Source organism: Sphaeramia orbicularis, chromosome 16 (assembly GCF_902148855.1).
Source record: "Sphaeramia orbicularis chromosome 16, fSphaOr1.1, whole genome shotgun sequence".
Classification (NCBI taxonomy): domain Eukaryota; kingdom Metazoa; phylum Chordata; class Actinopteri; order Kurtiformes; family Apogonidae; genus Sphaeramia; species Sphaeramia orbicularis.
In genome coordinates, this window is record NC_043972.1 from 54,636,182 (window position 1) to 54,656,091 (window position 19,910).

At 38.6% G+C, this 19,910-nt stretch overlaps 8 protein-coding genes across 10 annotated transcripts in view; 5 read left to right on the top strand and 3 right to left on the bottom strand.

Moving 5' to 3' along the window:
* LOC115436253 (zinc finger protein 883-like) overlaps nt 1–19,910 on the top strand; it is a 445,178-nt gene that overhangs the window by 411,011 nt on the left and 14,257 nt on the right. Inside the window, exon 3 of the mRNA XM_030159048.1 lies at nt 14,240–15,099. Within this exon, the coding sequence (XP_030014908.1) occupies nt 14,313–15,099 (787 nt within the window). The 5' untranslated portion in view covers nt 14,240–14,312. The remainder of the gene's footprint in view (nt 1–14,239; nt 15,100–19,910) is intronic.
* Nucleotides 1–19,910, bottom strand: part of LOC115435234 (NACHT, LRR and PYD domains-containing protein 5-like) — a 753,056-nt gene that overhangs the window by 323,027 nt on the left and 410,119 nt on the right.
* The window catches only part of LOC115436315 (zinc finger protein 239-like), a 364,410-nt gene that overhangs the window by 265,440 nt on the left and 79,060 nt on the right, over nt 1–19,910 (bottom strand). The gene's annotated exons all lie outside the window — the stretch shown is intronic.
* Nucleotides 1–19,910, bottom strand: part of LOC115436265 (zinc finger protein 345-like) — a 356,130-nt gene that overhangs the window by 164,189 nt on the left and 172,031 nt on the right. The window lies entirely within an intron of this gene.
* The window catches only part of LOC115436292 (zinc finger protein 239-like), a 324,079-nt gene that overhangs the window by 150,648 nt on the left and 153,521 nt on the right, over nt 1–19,910 (top strand). The window lies entirely within an intron of this gene.
* The window catches only part of LOC115436241 (NLR family CARD domain-containing protein 3-like), a 1,147,354-nt gene that overhangs the window by 85,802 nt on the left and 1,041,642 nt on the right, over nt 1–19,910 (top strand). The window lies entirely within an intron of this gene.
* The window catches only part of LOC115436242 (NLR family CARD domain-containing protein 3-like), a 329,168-nt gene that overhangs the window by 82,124 nt on the left and 227,134 nt on the right, over nt 1–19,910 (top strand). The window lies entirely within an intron of this gene.
* The window catches only part of LOC115436296 (zinc finger protein 239-like), a 117,833-nt gene continuing 105,344 nt past the window's right edge, over nt 7,422–19,910 (top strand). The window contains exon 1 of the mRNA XM_030159132.1: nt 7,422–7,548. The gene's annotated coding sequence lies outside the window, so the exon portion shown is untranslated. The remainder of the gene's footprint in view (nt 7,549–19,910) is intronic.

The following is a 19,910-nucleotide window of genomic DNA, read 5'->3' on the forward strand; positions in this document are numbered from 1 at the left end:
TCTATCCTCTGTTTCAAATCCAGGTTAATGTTAGAGGACATTTAGTCTATATAATGTATATTATTGTGGATGGAGGCAGTAAATCCAGGTGTAGATTACTGCACAAAGGGAGAATTGGATTTTCCTTGGTCAGGATATGTACAGTCAGTCCAGCTGTGATTTACAAGGAGGACAATTAATACTGAAGAAACAAGAACTGAAACTGAATTATGGAAGAGCTGCAGCATCTGAAACTGACCACAATGAACATTTGACAGATAAACAGAACCACAGTGCTGCAGTTTCACAGCCACAGTTTGATGTGGATTGAAATTGGCTCTTTCAACTCAACACATTTATTATTAGTAAGTTGTTGTTTTTTATCAATTACTAGAAATTTCAGGCCACCACATTCGAATTCCAGGTGACCCCACATGGGGTCCTGACCCAAAGGTTGAACAACACTGCTGTAGTCTGTTTTGATCTGTTACTCAGTGGGTAATGTGATCTGTTACTTTCTTTTGCCCCGAATGAAATTTTAATTATGGCGCATTTTTGCTCCAACATTAATTGGTGTTATATAAACACGTATTAGTTAACATATTTAATTGTATTTTATGTGAAGTTTTGTCAGAAACGGGGCATTTTAGCCCTTTCTGTAACTTAAAAAAAAAAATAAAAATTTTTATTTGATCCTTTATTTGATCCGTTACCAGGCTTATTTTGGCTTTTTTTCATATGAAAGTACTGATAAATACGTATCAAAATATGTTTATAAGTTTCTTTAGGTTCTTTAGTTGAAACTGTCTGCCCATTTGAACGGCAATGTGATGATGAGGTTTTGTATTGACAGGTGAATTGTCAACTGAATTGACAAATGACGCCTCATGAGGTGTGTGGCACATTCCCCTAATTGTGTGGACACTGTGTGGACACTGTGTGGACACTGTGTTGGCGTGTGGCTTAATGGTGACATCTGGTGGACTTCGAAAATCATTGCAGGCTGCCTGGATTCAGAGTGTGGAGTGCGTCGCTTCAGTGGACGGTGGACACTAAATGATTAATTAATGTGCTTTCTGAATGAAAGGGATTTGGATGTATTCCAGTTAATTTGAATATAAGCAAATATTATACCTAATTCGGTGTGTCAAATGCAGAATTAACAAAACAAAATGTAAACGTAAAACTGAAATGTGAAATTAAAGGGAAAGTTTTGCCCAAATCATTTCGGACATTGGAGTGCTTGTGGACTTGTTACTGGGAGGACAAGGCAGGGGTTACACATTTGAATTAAGGAAAATAAGTTTTTGCGGCAAGTTGGGCAATTTGGTCTCTTTGGTAGCAGTTCTGCTGCTTTGGAGAACATATGGAAGCAAATCTGTCTCATCAGATTTTGAATTATAAAAGATTTGTAGCTGAAGAAAAGTTTCGAACACACGTAAAAAAAAAAAAAAAAAAAAAAAGAGGTTAGATCTAGAACTAGATCTAATCCGTTATCCACTCCGTTATGCGCTCCGGTTCTCCGCTCCGTGAATCCGCTCTGCTGTGTGCGTCTACAGTCAGAGTGGCTTATTTTGCGGCCTCTAGGACGGGTGCCCGTGAAATTTTCGCATTGACCCGAGAATGTCCATAAAGCACAGTGTCTCAGGTTTCAGAAACTGTTGGAATTTTTCCGATCGGACAAATAATGAAAGAGTTACGGTCATCTGAACAACACATGTATAGGGCACAGGCCAGGGTGGTGTGTCTGACCTGACTGACCTGTCCGATCCAGAATGCAGATCCCAATGCGTTATAACGCAAAAACGATTGCATTATAACGCAATACTTTTTAACTATTGCGTTATAACACGATACATTTTTTTTTCTTCATGTCCCTTCCCGGGCTCCGTAAGATTGTGATGAGAAATATAAAGGAAATAATCTAACCAACGAGGCTGTGATTGATCAATAATAGGCCTAGATGATCTTATTATTAGGCTCTGAATGTTGTCTTAGGCTAATGGTTATAGTGTTAGTGTCGTGCTTGTTGAACTGAGGGGATCGAATGGACGAGTTCGAGCCCTTTTTTAAAAAAAATATGCGACACTCGGGAACGCCCCCTTTTTCTCGGTACCTTAGTGCCGCCGAGTTTATGTTTGATATTCAAATGTGTGCGGGAAATTTGCCGCTACTATTTGGTTGGGTGGAAATTTGCATATAGGTGGGGTAATGTTGATTGGCAGGTCAGTGAATAACGCTCTGATTGGTTATTCGCTCGGACATCAGAACAAGGCCAAAACTCGTAATTCGTAACTTGTATTTGGTGATCCGTAACTTCAGTTTCATAACTCGTAACTTCAGTTTTGAAATTCGTAACTTCAGCGTTGCACCTGAGGATGGCAGAGTTGTGCCTCTATCAGATTTAGTTATACATGTGAACAAAACATTCCCAATGATACAAATATGGTCTACACTTGCACAAATTATTTTTACAACCATCTGCAGTTGCATTGCAATTTCTGTTGCTTTGATCAAACTTCCATGTCCAGCTGCTGTCACAGGTTCTCTAAAAAAAAACAAAAAAAACCCAACACAACACTTCTGTGTTAGTGAGGAATTTCAAATCACATGACAGAGGATAGACATATACTCTGTGTCAAGGAAATGTATGACCCCTAGGTCAGAGGTCCCCCCCCCCCCCCCCCCCCGTTTTATTGACAGTTCATCTGGGGTCAATGAAAACAAGACAGGTGTGGATTTTTGGTGGGAATGATTCCTAGATTCAAACCTAAGACATCTTTGTCCTCTGGATGTGGTTCGATCTTTAAGTGAATAAAGTGCAATAAGGGTCAATAAAAGTAAGAGAAGTGATGTTGGGTTTCCCATGAGATTCATCTGTAGGTGAAGTGAAGAAAGGACAATAAATAGCCATTTGGTTAGAAAGGGAAACAGGTGGTGAGGCTGTTTTCCCACTGAAATCAGCCAGCCACAAACCAGACTGACCCGTCCTGGTTGGTCCAACTGTTTGACTGTCTTTCCCTTTTGAACAGAGCTTGAACACACCTACTTTTTCTCTCTCTTGAGTTTAAAGTTCTTCAAAGCAGAAACTTGCGCAATGCAGTCGTCCGCTACAGTTCATCAAAGCACGTGCGAGATTACAAGGCTGAATCCTGACCAGTTTGCAAATCTCCATTTCACTCAATCAGATTTTGGTTTGTTTCAAATGTTTTTAAATTCAATATTGTGTATTTAAATAGTTTGTGAATCATTTTGTGAAACAAGCAGTACTTTTAAATTGTTTTGTTAAAATAATGGCATGGATTTAAACCTTTCATGCATACTGGTCACTCTAGTGGACAGTTCTTCTCCAGTTGTTCTCTTGTATATTCATGGGTTTTGTTGTTTTAGTTCCATATCAGCCAACACAGTGGACACTTATGCACCATCCCATACAGACATTCAGACCATTACTGTAACTTTCCTGTTCTTTTATCTAAATCAATTGCTAATGGTTATTAGACGAAAAAAAAATTAAGTTTTTTTTTCTTTTTTTGCATATTATCTGAGTGAGTAATAATTAGTATTATAGTATGTTCAAATGTGAGAAAACATCAGATTAGCAGCATTAACCTCCTGTGACCCAGGAAAGTGAAAATGTTAGCTTTTCTCTGTTAAACAATTGTCTTGATTGGAAACTGCTTAATGCAACAGGTTTTTTTTTGTTTGTTTGTTTCTTTTTTTCAAATACATTTTATTTATTTATTTATTTATTTATGGAATGTCCTTTGCAATGGACAGCATTTTTTAAGTGAAACTGTCACACTTTTGTCCCCTACAGAGGACATAAATGCACTGCTATGTCTCAGGAGGATAAAAATGTTTTTATTTCACAGTTTTCACACAGTATGTCAGTAAATGCATGTTTCTTTACATCAAAAATTAAACGCATGGTGTTCAGCTGACTGGACATTTTTGTAGTGCCATGAAAAATACATTCATGAAAAAAAAAAACAATCACAGTGTTTTGTTTTGTTTTTTTATGTCTAAAGAGGAATAAAAACATTCAGGGAAAAAAAATGCTGATTAAGGTTCTCATAATTCATGCATGAAAGGGTTAAATAGTTTGTGAAACAAGCAGGTTTTTTAAAAATGTTTTGAAGTAATAGGGTGTATTTTCACTTCATTTTCATTTCATTTATTTTGTTCAATTCAGTTTTATTTGTAGAACTCTATATCACAACAAGGTTTCCTCACAGGGCTTTACAGAATGAGTTGGATCTGAAAACAAACAACAGTCAAATAAACAGCAGATGAAGGAAATGAATGAATGTCCTGGGCATCCCCCATCCTTAGACCCTCCTTCTGGACAAAGAAAAACTCCAAAAACCCAAAAAGAGAAACCTGAGGGAGAACCACAGATCCACTCCCATGGATGGACTGACTGGAGATGCACCAGGACTGATGGACGTCCATTTACAGATGGAGATCCAGTCTGGACAGATGCAGTAGGGTGGGGGCACATGACGGGGTCTGTCTCAGATCCCGTCTTCATTGGGCCCCATGCGGCTACATCTGAAACAGTAGCCCCTCCCCCTGTCAGTATTCACTGTTGAGATGTTGGCAATAGCAACAGAACTGAAGTGGATAGAAGAGATGCACATTCAAACTGTTGTTCTTGGCTCAGATTCATATCCTTCTTTAATGGAATTGCAGTCATTTACATCTGAGAGTAGGCAGGACTGTGTTCATGAAATATATGAAAACCTCCACAGACTGAATAACATGAATCATTTTATCCCATTTCTGTGGATACCAGCACACAGGAGAGGAAAAGGAAATGAGACAGTGGACACAGGAGCTGAGAATGCTGTAAAACTAGAAGAAATGATGAACATCCCTTTGAGTAAATCTGAGGCAAAGGCAAGAATTAAAAGGAACATTTTCAAAGAATGGCAAAACAGATGGGATACAGGAAAACATCTGCATGCAGTTCAGCAGCGAGTAGGAATGGAGAGAATAAGCAAAAGGAGAAGAAAAGAAGAGAACGTTAAAACAAGGCTGAGGGTAAGACATACAAGACTGAAGAAAAGAATGAAGCTGATCAGGAAGCATCCGACAGGATTATGGAATTACTGCCAAGAAGAAGAATCAGTTCAACATGTTTGTATTCACTGTCAAAAGTACACCCAAGAGTGAAAGAGATTAAAAAGGATTATTCTATTATTATTATTATTATTATTATTATTATTATTATTATTATTATTATTATTATTATTATTGTTGTTGTTGTTGTTGTTGTTGTCTTTATTACATTTTGTGTATATAGTGCGCTGGCCCAGAGGTGCAACAGCCCAAAAAAGTCTCCACTATAAGAAAAAAAGAGAACACCCCCAAAAAATATCCACTTTAAGAAAAAACAAAAAAAAAAACATCATCTACCTTTTCAATTAAGGGGGTGCTGTTTACCCAAAAGGTCTCTTGCTTTAAAATTTAGGCCACCACAAAAAATAAAAGCATAGGCTGAAAATTTTTAAGGCCTTCAGCTAATGTGGCTAATGCTAACAAAAGTAACCCACCAGAAGTGGAGGTCGGTGAACTAAAAATAAAGTTATTTTTAAAATATATAGTGGATAATTTTTTGGGCTGTTCTCTTTTTTTTCTTATAGTGGATATTTTTTTTGGGCTGTTCTTTTTTTTCTTATTGTGGATAATTTTTTGGGCTGTTGGACCTCTGGGCCACCGTATAACTTTTTTTTTCTTTTGTCACCTCTGGTCCACACTCCATCATAGTAGTGGGCGGTAATGCACCTTAACGCTAGGTGCCACCCGCCGTAAAAACTAAAGAAGAAGAACCAGTTCCGGTCCACTGCTCCACAATCAGTAACCGATCGAGTTTGAAGCGTGTTTGGAAGCTTCAGTGTCTGAGGTAACATCGCTACACACAACCGTTGTGTCACTACTGTATGTATTGTTGTGTCAGTTGTGCTTTTGAGCAGTGGGGTTGACCACTGAAAGGACTGACTTTATTCCTTTGAAAACTTCCATTTTGGGGGAAGGTTTGGTGTTAGCATGGGTAGGCTACTTATGGGACTGGTGCTAACTTTACCAGTTCATTCATTCTGGAATTGTTCTGTACTCGTAAGGAGAGACAATTGAGCATTTTCAGTTAGACTATTTTAGGACTGAGGTCCAAGCAGAAAACAGTGTTTATCTGTGAACACTGTGTGTCTGCCAATCTCTGCTCTGAGAACACACACAATAAGGCATTCACCAGCGGATAGCATAGCGGCTAACAGCATGCTAGCGTTAGCACGGACGACAAACTCATTCAAAACTCAACATGATCAGACTCAACAGTATCCTTATAGGATGAGTCGGATCTTACAAACGCCAAGTGACAGAAGTTTCTCTTCCTCTAACTCATGAATAATAACTTTAATGAATGTGTTCCGACAGCGTTCCACTCAATGTAGGAACATCAGCCCCTCCAGAACCCGGAGGTAGGGCCAGATTTCATCCACCATTTTATACAAGCGGAGTTTATGGAAGTGTCACAACTGTGTTTATATAGAAGGATCTGTCCAACTGTTTATATAGAAGGATCTGTCCAACTGTTTATATAGAAGGATCTGTCCAACTGTGTTTATATAGAAGGATCTGTCCAACTGTGTTTATATAGAAGGATCTGTCCAACTCTGGACACCAGCTGTGTTCTGATGTCGATTACGAGCTGTGACAGAGTCCGGCAGATCAGAAAAACACAGTTGTTTTTATCGATGTTGAGTCTTTGTTCCAGAAACTCATTACAAGGACAGATATCATTTAAAGTTTTAAAATGTGTTTGTTTAGCTTTTGGTGATATGGGTAGAGTAAGGTGTCTGGTTCTAATCCTGACTATAATCTCTGTAGGATAATCTTTGGACAGATTTTTCCTTTTTAATGATAAAGGGAAGAGATTAGACATGAGGGCACTGCGTAGGATTTAGTTAGTGCATTTTTTGTTTATAAAATTAATATCCTCTATAAGAAGTGATGGGAGCGCTGTCTGCTCAGTGCAGCCGGACCGTTGTGGGCGAGCTGACAGCTGAGTAGCAGGCAGCTAACAGGTGTTATGGTAATTTTACGTATATTCTATATTACATATAAGATTGTTTGAACTGTGTATTATATGAGACTGGTTGTAATCCTGTTAGACTACTGGTTATACTGCACTGTGTGTGTGCTCAAGGACACCAGTTTTCGAAAACAGGTGCTTTCTCACAGAAGTTTGTTCTCGTACCCCCACACATTCCATTCTAGCACACATGAGATATCATTGTAACAAAGAGAGAACATGATTTTTTTTTTATTAGTTTCATATAAGAGACAATGACAGGCTGTATTCGTTGTACACTCATGCAGACAGCGTTGCCATTTTTTTATTCTGAGGACAAATGAACAGAGTTTTTTCCACAACACAGGCAGAAACAGCCAGGACGACCAGAGAGACAGCTGGCAGACACACACTGAACCATCCTTCATCAGGGAGCTGGACATCACCAAGAATGATGGAGAAAACGCTCCTACCGTCGACAGAGACAAAGGCAGGTTGGAGTCGGTGTTGATGGTGGAAGTTCGCAGGTCCACAGCATTCCCACAGGAAAAAGTTGGAGGCAGCTGGGGAGTCTAGCTGCACGGCTAAAGGATCGGACTGGAACATCAAAAGGTAGTTGTGTTATTTTTTTTCTTGTTTGTGTGATTTTCTTTTGCTTGTGTGTGTTTTTTCTTGTGTGCCTTTCTTATTCTTGTGTGCTTTGCCAATTGTTGTTGTGGTTTCCCTCCAGCGTCACCGTAGTTCAGGACACAGCCCCAAGAAAAACCAAACTGTTATAATTCAACAATTTTCTATCCAATCAGCACAAAGCATAAGATAAGGAGAGATAAGATGTTATTTATCCCACCATGGGGGAAATGTAACAGTTAACAGCAGCAACATGCAACAAGCAACTGCAGAGAGAAAAGACGGGTAGAAAAACTGAGTGAAAATGCAAATATAAAGAGAAAAATAAGAAATTAAGTATTCCTATTGTAACACGTAGCCCAATAATCTCAAAAAAACACAATTATGTTAGTTAAATGGATCATTGTTCCAGATTTTTCCATTATACTTCCCCGGAAAAGTAACTTTGCTGATTCCTGGACAAAGTCTGCGTGTCTGCAAAGTACTAAAATTGGTGACTCTGTCACTACTCCATTTAGGCTGCTTACCAGAGGGGGGTCACGTAATTTAAATTTAACTCACCAGTTACATTTCGGATGGACGGACCAAACTAGGAGAAATGAAGAACTCACCAAAAGAAGGTTTGAGGTTTTAATAAGTTAAAACAATAGCTTTGTTTATTGCTTCAGGCAAAAGTTACAAAAAGAATCTAGCATCAAACACGCATTTCGTCACAGAGAGAAAAAGAAAAAAGCCCGCCAATGAGAGTTTCCTTTATTATCTTTTTATAGTCTTTAGTGACTCTTGGAGACTCCCATTATTCAATGACGTCATTCGTCATATGCTTATTTTTGGTTAATGGTAGTTACTGGGCAGAACATGTCAGTCACTCCACAAGCCAATTCTAAGAAAAGCACATGCTTTTGCATGTGCACAGCTCTAGCTTAAACACCTGCGCTATTAGGTTAGCATGTCTTGACCAAAAAAATCCCCTACTTCGTATTCTGGTTTTTCTGCTCTATACTCTTTACCACAACTACTTTCTAAAGCTATAAAATTAGATCTTTTAGGTAGAATCTGACCTCTGCTCTGAGTTCAGCACAGACAGGTGTGAGTTCATCTAAACCACACACACACACACACGAATCAAACCTGACTGTTCAGTACCTCTTAAAATAAAAATACAAGATACAGTTGGAAGATGTAACTCTGAATATAACTGAAGACTTGCAAAAAGAAAGAGTCTTCAAGCAAAACAACTTTGGAATGTAAAGATTAAGCAGACAACTAATAACGTTACTTTTCCTCTCCTCCTCCATTTTGGTTCATGATGTATGATTTATGATGTTCATCCAACATCCTTTTTAGAGCCAAATTTAAAGTCACACATTCAACTCCCATTTAATACACTCTGTATCACACTATAAATATTCATATAAATAATTTGAATTAAAAAATAAATATTATTTACATATTTACGTTATCATGGCTTCACATGTATGCTAAGAGTCACACCCTGGACATAATGATATAACAATATTGAATCTGACTCCTGACGCCACCCATTAAATGTTTAGGCATTTTGATGTGCATGTTCAACACATGCATCTCAAGTTTGGTGAGGAAAGTCTTAACAAGTCTATCCTTGTCTTAGGAAGGCCATTTGTACTACAAGAGATTATGGAAGTGCACTAAAATTTAGGCCTAAGCATTAAATGACTTGGTGGGAAATGGTTCCTTTTAAATTCAGTATAGGACACTGTGCACTATATTATGCTGCTTGCTTGTTGCTACTGTGTGCAATACTGTAAGAATTTTATTTATGGTTCAATATCAGACAGTGTACTGTGTTATATTAAGTACTGCATAGACACAGTTACAGTGGACAAACAAATCCGGGTATACCCCAGCCAGAAGCCTTGGATGACCCGGGAGGTCCAGCAGCTGTTGAGAGACAGGAACATGGCCTTTAGGTCTGGAGACCAGGCCCTCTACTGTGTGGCCCGGGCTAACCTGAAGAGAGGCATTAAAGGGGCCAAGTTGGACTATAGGTGGAGGATTGAGGAACATCTGGAAAGTACCAACAGTAGGCAGGTGTGGCAGGGAGTCCAACATCTGACCAACTATAGGTCCACCTTGGGAGCTGTTGAGGGTGATGCCACGTTGGCAGAGGAGCTTAACATTTTCTTTGCCCGCCACTGAGTGGAACCACCTGAGGCAACCACATCACACCCCACGGTCCACAGCAACTTCACCCTTATAGAGCATGAGGTGAGGCGCACTCTGCGTGCCATGGACCCGAGGAAGGCCACTGGACCTGATGGCGTCTTGGGGCGTGTATTGAGTAGGGGTGTAAGAAAATATTGGTTCTGCAATATATCGCAATATGTCATTTCACAATACTGTATCGATATCAAGAAGTATGGTATCGATAGTTTTAGGTATGTATTCAGATGCAGATATTGTAGAGGTTCGTTTTTTTTTTTTTTTCCTTTTTTGTTTATATTTTATTTCTTATCATTTAACACTCTTTTATTAAATAATGTTTGCTCCTTTGTTGGGATTGAACTAAAATAATGTTATGATGTTAGTTATGAAATAATAGAATATGAACATTTGAACAGGATCTTTTTTTTTTTTTATCAGTTTTTAATTTATCTTCATTGTGCATCTCCAAAAGTACAACACAAAAAAAAGAAAGTAATTATTTGAACAGGATCTTAAACTGTAACATCTGTAAAACATTATTTCAGTTTGAACACAGGAACATTTTGTAATATAAGGGGGCAGGAAATATAAGATTTTCTTCATCCTGCTCCTTTTCAAGCATGGGTGTGTACATGTTTGTTTACTTGATGATTATTGAATGTTACTGATGAAATGCACAACCATGAACGAAATAAATAAATAAATAAATAATATGACATTAGATCCTGTTGTGATCAAATAAAAATGTGTTTAGTATTTGTGCATATTTCTGGTGTAATTCAATTTTTCAAGGAAATAATCATTAAAAAAAAGAAACAAATAAAAAATTGCCTTTTCAACAGTGTCATGATATATTGTGATATATCGTATCGTGAACCTAGTATTGTGATTTGTATCATATCACCTGATTCTAGGGATGTCCGATATTGGCTTTTTCTTGTACTTACGTGTATATCGGTGCACCAAGTCTGGTCCGAAACATCTTTATCCCAGGGTTTGAAACGTCCAGGCCAGGTGCGAACCGTCTCATGCTCCAAACGTCCAGGCTCTGAAAAGACCTGCTCCCGGCTAGCGTTAGTAGTTAACTTTAGCTAGCTAGTACTAGCACTAAACATTAGCTTATATAACATTACCTGTCTATATGTAACTTTAAAGCAAAATGATGTGTGTGTGTTGTCAGTTACGTTATCAACTAACCATATGGTACTTATTTTAACATAGCTAATTAAACGCTAACGTTACCCGGGTACAGTAATGTTAGCTTTATTGCTAAAACCCTTATGTTTGCTAGCTACTCGCTCTCACCTCAGCCTTGTAGCTCCTCTTTTTCACTGACACCTGAACTTTCCCTGTCAGACTTCCACCTGGCATTAAACTAACTCTTAGAAATCTAATAATAATAATAATAAATTTGATTTATAAGCGCCTTTCACGACACCCAAGGACACTGTACATCAGAGGATAAAAAAGACAATGCATAGAATATAAAATAAATAAATAAATAGATACAGGGTGGGGAAGTAAAATTTACAATATTTTGAGGCAGGGATTGAAAGACAGTGTATGACCAATTAGTTTATTGAAAGTCATGAGAATTTATTTGCCACAAGAAAATTTACATAATAGAAACTGTTTTTATTCTATGTGTCCTCCTTCTTTCTCAATAACTGCCTTCACACGCTTCCTGAAACTTGCGCAAGTGTTCCTCAAATATTAGGGTGACAACTCCTCCCATTCTTCTTTAATAGTATCTTCCAGACTTTCTCGGAATAGTTTTGCTCATAGTCATTCTCTTTACATTATAAACAGTCTTTATGGACACTCCAACTATTTTTGAAATCTCCTTTGGTGTGATGAGTGCATTCAGCAAATTACACACTCTTTGACGTTTGCTTTCCTGATTACTCATATGGGCAAAATTTCTGAAAAGGTATGGATAATAGTGTTAGGTATGATTATGACATCAATATATGTTTGGCTTCAAAACAGCTAACGTAGTGCCTGCTGAGAAAAAACAACTAAATGTTCATTGTAAATTTTGCTTCCCCACCCTGTAAAAGAGTGCTTACTAGGGATGTCTGATAATATCGGCCCACCGATATTATCGGCCCGATATTGGCATAAAAATGTAATATCGGTGAATATCGGTATCGGTTTTTTTTGCCTATCATTAAAACCGATAAAATAATGCCTTGATCTCACCAGCATTTACCGACGCGTAAATGAAGCATTGTTTGTAGCTGAAAGAAATGTGCAATTTTCAAAATTGTACAGTAGAGTTGCCACACTGTAATAGACTCATGGAAGGAGGGAGAGAAAAGAAATAAATATGGCATTTTTTCCACAACTTAACTCTTTCTCCGCCAATGACGAGATTTTCCGTCACTCTGAGTTTTCACTGTTATACTGTAGTTGAAGCTGTTGCGGATCGTTGCTTTCCTTAGTCCAAAAACAAACAATTAAGCAGCTTTTTCGGAAAAATGACGGACCGGGTTTAACGTTTTCTCACTGGAGTCACCATATCCCATGGCAACGCATCCAGCGGCAGTCACTGAATGAGGAAATGCAGACTGTGCAGGAACCGCGTGCAGTTTCAAAAGCCTGAAAGATGATTATGGAGACAGAGTCTGACAATTCAATATATGATGGAGTTACAGAAGAACCATTTAGAGACAGGAACGGAGAAACAGAAGGTGAGGGAGACGGACACGGAACACTGGAAACACGGAGCGGCTCAGGTCCGACACGAAGATGTGTGTGTGGGGGCGGGGGGAGTGCACGGAGTGACACGGAGAAAATGACAGACAGGAGGACGAGAAAAGAGACATTTATAGTGGACATTCAAGGAGAAGACAGACACACAGACATGGGACAAGACAAAGGACAGCTAGTGTTCATCTGTTAGAGTGAGTTCAGATTCAGACTGAGGACACAGAACAGATTCAGCTGTATAATGTCAGCAGGGACACAGGGAAGACACTGTTTGATTTGGCTTTAGTATGAAATAAATAAATAAATACATTCATACATAGATAAATAACTAGATGTCCATATACCTGGTGCAGCCAAGGAAAGGCCAGAAATCTACAATATTTAGTGCATTTGTTTCTTTTTTTCTTGAAAATGAGGAATATTGAAGTGTTGATATCAAAAAGCTAAACTAATATGTGGAAGACTTATAACTGATGTATGTATTCTTTGCACAGACAGTGTTTACATTTTGAAAGCCTTGTTGCATTTGAGAATGCGTCCAATGGGGCATCACAATAAAATTAGGCATGATGTGTTAATTCCATGACAGGAGATATGTGATGTTACCTAAAATTAGTTTAATATCCCACATATATCGGCATCGGTATCGGTAGATATCGGAATTGGAAATTAAGTGTTGGACAATATCGGCATATCGGTTTTTGGCAAAAAAGCCAATATTGGACATCCCTAGTACTTACAATACATAAAAAATCCGACAGTCAGACATTTCGGATCAGAAATGTTCCTAGTTGCAGCTCAGTGGGAACTGGCAACCTGGATGAACAAACACTACTGACTTTGTGATTGGGAGATAGGTGATGGGCGGAGCATCAGACCAAAACACAACCTGACAACAGAGACATTAGTTGTGGGCTGACACTTAGGTTTTCAAATGTGAACATTCTCAGTATTTGAAATAAACATGATTCCTTAATTTTTGGTGAATTCAGGGCCCTTTTCTGATTCCTTGGAACAGAATTCTTCCATACAGCTCCTTTAACTCTTAGAACTCTATTTGATTTCTGACAGACTAGATCTCTTTCAGCCGACTTTGGGAAGTCAGCAAAGTAGGATGTGTGTGTGATAAAGGTGACCAGTTCCTGGACTCCAGCCACTGCTGTTTACATTAGCAGCAGGGGTTTGGGCACCAAAGGGATTTGTGATGTCACACTAGTCATCAACGGAATAAAAATAATAATGATGATAATAGAAAACATTTGACAGACAATAGGGTCTTTGCAGCCAATTCTCAGTCCTTGGGCCCAAAATAATACATTGAAGTGGTCTGGCTTTACTTTCAATGACCAAACTAAACAAGTTTTTGCAGAGTTTTGTGATTCTGTAACTATTTATAGAATCTGCCAACACTGGAGAGAACCTGACATTTTTCATCATCAGTTTGTCTGTTATTAGTTACTTTTTCTGGTTTCATACAGGAAACACATCTCTTAAGGAGAACCCATCAAATATTGGTTGTTTTGAAAATGTCCTGTTGATGACCTAACTAGTTAATTTTGCCTATCTGCTTAATCTGGTCCTGAAGAGATGTGTTTGTTCTGTTACATTCCATTGCATTTCAGTGACTACCTCTTCTTCTTTCTCTTTGTTTTGATGTAGAAAGAAGCCGAAGGTGGATTTTAAGTGAAACCTGAAAGTTGGATCAGGAGAGGATCACCTGATTACAGCAAATATGGATGGAAAACTCACTTGTGACCAGTGTGGGAAGACTTACACCCACATGCATCACTTTAAGACACATCTACACAGCCACAGTGGAGAAACACCATATTACTGTAAACAGTGTGGGAACACTTTCACCGAAGCATCAACCCTTAGGACACACCTGCGCATCCACAACAGAGAAAGACCATATTCATGTGAGTGTGGAAAGGCTTTCACCACCAGGAGTAACTTTAAGAAACACCTACGCATCCACAGTGGAGAAAGACCACATGAGTGTGACCAGTGTGGGAAGACTTTCATTGATGTGAGTAACTTTAAGAAACACCTACGCATCCACAGTGGAGAAAGACCATATCACTGTGAACACTGTGGGAAGACTTTCACCCAAATGTTTGTCCTTAAGACACACCTACGCATCCACAGTGGACAAAGACCATATGACTGTGAACAGTGTGGGAAGACTTTCACCCAGATGAGTAACCTGAAGACACACCTACGCATCCACAGTGAAGAAACACCATATGAGTGTGACCAGTGTGGGAAAACTTTCACCCAAGCGTCTACCCTTAGGACACACCTACGCATCCACAGTGGAGAAAGACCATATTCATGTGAGTGTGGAAAGGCTTTCACCACCAGGAGTTACTTTAAGAAACATTTACGCACCCACAGTGGAGAAAGACCATATGCGTGTGGCCAGTGTGGGAAGACGTTCACTGATATGAGTACTCTCAAGAGACATTTACGCATCCACAGTGGAGAAAGACCATATCACTGTGAACAGTGTGGGAAAAATTACACCCATATGAATAGGCTTAAGGCACACCTACGCATCCACAGAGGAGAAACACACCGAAACAGTTTGAGTGTTACCAGTGTGAACAAAGATTCTTGCCACACTCTGCTCTCTCCTACCATCAACACAGATGTGAATCATTGTCTGGACCAAACAGTACCTCAGTATCAGATGACAACAAGAAATGCAGTGTCTGAACCAGCAGCAGGGACTTCTTCTGCCTAGAACATCAAACTTAAAAACCTCCAGATCTGGCTCCATAGAGTCCAGATGTAAGGCAACACCTATGCACCCACAGAGGAGAAAAACCATAAGATTGTGATCGGTGTGGGAAGGCTTTCAGAGCCTTGTCTGCATGATGTTCTCACTGTCATGTTCACCACAAGAAGTTGATGTACCCATGTGATAAGTGCACCAAGATCCTCTGGTCGTCCAACTTTCACAAGTGTCACCAACAGACTCATACTGGACAGAAACCTTACCAGTGCAGATTTTGTGACAGATCTTTTATCACAGGTTCACAATGTACCAAAGAGGAATGTGCCAAAACTTTCCACAAAGGATACAAACTGAACATACTGCTACTGATTGACTTTGTGGACATTTAATCAGTCACTTGTTGTTGTGATTCTGTTGCTGGTTGGGGTTCTCACCTGTTCATTGTTCACAAATGAAACCAGCTACTCCTGTAACAATTTTTGACAATAGTTCTGTGCAGTTTAAGTTCAAGAAAGGCAACACCGCCACAGTTATAAAATGAGAGAAAGCAAAGTATTGCAGACTGCCTTTCTTTTTTCCAAATTTATTTTTTATTATTTGTATTCAACATACTGTGGTGAGATTTTTATACTACTTTTTCCAAAATTACACTTTTATTGCATGTAAAGTTTGGGGCTTGGAGATTTTAGGCATTTGATCCGTTACCATGAAATTAGTGTTTTTGGCTTTTTGATGGTTTTACTTGGAACTGGATAATGAAAATTACAGAAAGTAAAGATATTTATAGCTACTTTAAGGTACCTTTTACAAAATGTTTGTAAATTACAGATAACTATGTGAACTTTGCATGTCTTTTTCTTTGATCCATTACTGACAGCTCTCTTACTTTGACTAAATATTATAACAATTCATCCTTAGCACATGGTTCCATAACATTGGAGCTTATCAAGTGTACACAAATATGAATTAACATCAACTTATGTATTGATGAAGAACAGGGTGGGTCAGAATTACTCAAATTTATTCCCTTTTTAGACTTTATTAGGTATCTGGAACAAACATTGGGCGCATGTCCAACAGAAATTTTGGTTCCAGTGAATTATCTAGTACTTTTTAATCCAGTTTCCTTCAAAATGTCCTCACAAGAATACCTATGTGATTTCATGGCCTATAGGTACCTATAGGAAGTAGTGGTTTTCTTCTGCTGCCATGCAGAGTGGTGGCTTCCTCACACTCCTACCAAATGAGGTAGAGAATTGGGTGGAGGCTTCTGTGTCTGACTTTATCTGATGGACTGAGTGTTTGAGTTCCCTCCTGAGGAGATGATCAGTGAGACTGAAGTTCCAGCAGAATGCACAAACTGTCATCTTTTGTTAGCAATGAGAAAAGAAGAACATTAAGGTACTCAATTTGACCTTTTTCTTGTATTAGCTATGTTGTATATAATAAAGTTGTAATTGGAAACTTATCTGTTTTTTGTTTTTTTTTCTTCCAACAAAATACTCTGTACTTTTGAGACTATAGTTCAGTGGTTCCAACCTTTTTTTTTTACTCCTGGCCCCATTTTAACATCACAGATTTCTGTCGACCCCAGACATTCAAAACAGAGACTTTTTTTTGGTTAAAATTAATTAGTTTTTGATCTTGTAATAGTTTTCTATCCTCTGTTTCAAATCCAGGTTAATGTTAGAGGACGTTTAGTCTATATAATGTATATTATTGTGGACGGAGGCAGTAAATCCAGGTGTAGATTACTGCACAAAGGGAGACTTGGATTTTCCTTGGTCAGGATATGTACAGTCAGTCCAGCTGTGATTTACAAGGAGGACAATTAATACTGAACAAACAAGAACTGAAACTATGAATTATGAAAGAGCTGCAGCATCTGAAACTGACCACAATGAACATTTAACAGATAAACAGAACCACAGTGCTGCAGTTTCACAGCCACAGTTTGTCTGATATGGATTGGATTGGCTCTGTCAACTCAGCACAGAGTTTTATTCGTAAGTTTTTTAATTTTATTTTTATCAATTACTAGAAATTTCAGGTGACCCCACATGGGGTCCCAACCCCAAGGTTGAACAACACTGCTGTCGTCTGTTTTGATCTGTTACTTAGTGGGTAATTTGAGCTGTTACTTTCTTTTGCCCTGAATGAAATTTAAATTATATCACATTTTTGCTCCAACACTAACTGGTGTTATATAAACACATATTAGTTGATATATTTAATTGTATTTTATGTGAAGTTTTGTCGGAAACGGGGCATTTTAGCCATTTGAGTAAGTTAAAAAAAAAAAAAAGATTTTTTTATTTGATCCGTTACCAGGATTATTTTGGCTTTTTTTTTTTTTTTTTTTTTTTAACACAAAAACATAATTTAAGTTAATTATTATTCCTGACATATCAAAGTACTGATAAATACGTATCAAAATATGTTTATAAGTTTCTTTAGGTTATTTAGTTGAAAGTGTATGCCCATTTGAACAGCAATGTGATGATGAGGTTTTGTATTGACAGATGAAGAGTCTGGTGTGTTTATGAGGGACAGGGGGTCTACATGGGGGACAGGGGTCTGCCTGGGGGGCAGGGGGTCTACCTGCCAGCCTTTTCTCCTGACACCATACACAGACCCCCAGGAACCACAGCAGGCCTACAGTCATGTCCATACCAGGATCCAAATGACCTTTGACCTCCTGAAGGCAGGCTTTCACTGTCTTTACCACGTAAGGATCAGCCCTTTGAGGTCATGTGACATCATGTGGTCTGTACTGTCCTCTACAATGTGGCCTGAGGATCATAGACTCAACAACATGGCTTCCATATACTTTGACTGAACTCATAAACTGTGTGAAATCTGCAGATGCCTGTCTTTAATGTCCTACAGACTGGACAATGACCGGATTAATCAGGATCATCAGGCTTGGGACAGAATGGTTCAGGGAGAATGAGACATCATTTTCACACATGGATTCGCCTCCATAAAATCCAGACTCTAATTTGGGATGAGATGAAGACTTGATACAGCCGTCCGATTCTACATCAACAATAATCCAAAATGAATGCAACTATGGATGGAACAAATATTATGAACCTTATTGTGACACTACATAAGCATCATGTGGTAAAAAAGATGTGACAGTGAATGTCTCCTGTAATCCAAGTCAAATATTACATATGGGACATTTTTTTTGGCTGGGCAGTGTATATAAAGCTGTAAATATACAAACATATATAGCTCTGAATAAATATACCAAATATACATATTAAAACACTCTATTAAGACACAATTAAAACAGAAATTTGTACAATATGTGCTAGACAATATATGATCAATATGTTAATTAAGGAAATATACATAAATAAGTGTGAAAATATAGTTGTGTTATTAAAATGATATGGTTCTAATGAGGCACAGATGGTTCAATGTAAACCATGCAGATAGTTTGAGTGTATACTGTGACATTTGTCCTCTGTATTTTTCATCCAGCTAAAGACACCTGGATGAATGGGTTTGAAATCAGATTTATCATCAGTTTCATCTTCACTCTTCAACTGTCGCTTCCATTAAACTGATCCTGTTGGTCTTTTTGCAGGAGTCTGGGTTGTACGGTGGTGGACGTGCTGACACAAAATTCTCCCTAGGCTGAATTCAAGGCCATGGCAGCAATATTCCAGCCCACCACCCAGCCCACCAACCCCCTGCTGCCCTCACACACGTCTGAACAGCTGTGGGACTTCATCCTCTGCATCTCGGTGGAGGCCAAACACAGGCCGAGCGCCGAGGAGCTGCTCAGGCATCCCTTCTCCCAGATCCTCTGATGAAATCTGCCAGGACCATGAACTTTAACCCAGACGGAACCGGTCCAGGGGTCAGTGTTAAATCCTCAGAGGTACTGGAGTGAAAACCCCAAACACATGCTCTTACAGGAGTCACCAGCAGGGGGAGACAAAACACAGATGAGGAGGTTTGACAGATGCAAACACACACTCCTGATGTTCTCCTTCAGAATCAGCGTCTTTCAAGTCAAATCCACTCAGCTGTGTCTTCATTATTATCCTCTACTGTGTTTAGATTCACTCACTGAGCAGTTTTGAGGAACGCCACGAAGCTCTGAAAAGTTTTCAACAACATTTTCAAGCTGCAGAATAAGAAGGAAAACTCATCTCTGTTCAGTGAACATCAACAAATACTCATTTTGTACAGTGTTAATGAGACGGAGTTGTTCTTTTTTCACTTCTGGTGATTGTTTTTATCACTGTCTCGTATAAATCAGTGAAAGCTCCACCTTAGACAACTCTTCATATCTATAAACCTTCATGTCTAATGACTAATAGTAGCTCCACTGGAGTTTAATGAACAGGTTTATTGTTTTTCAGGTGAACATATCAGACAGAAATTAGTATCAGATAATAAATAACAACACAAACCTAATGAGACAAACCTGATAACGGAGAAAAATGTGAAAATAATGATAAAATATGGTACTTCTGTTAGTTTTATACCGGTAAAGATGATTATCATGACATCAAATAGAATAGAATAGAATAGAATAGAATAGAATAGAATAGAATAGAATAGAATAGA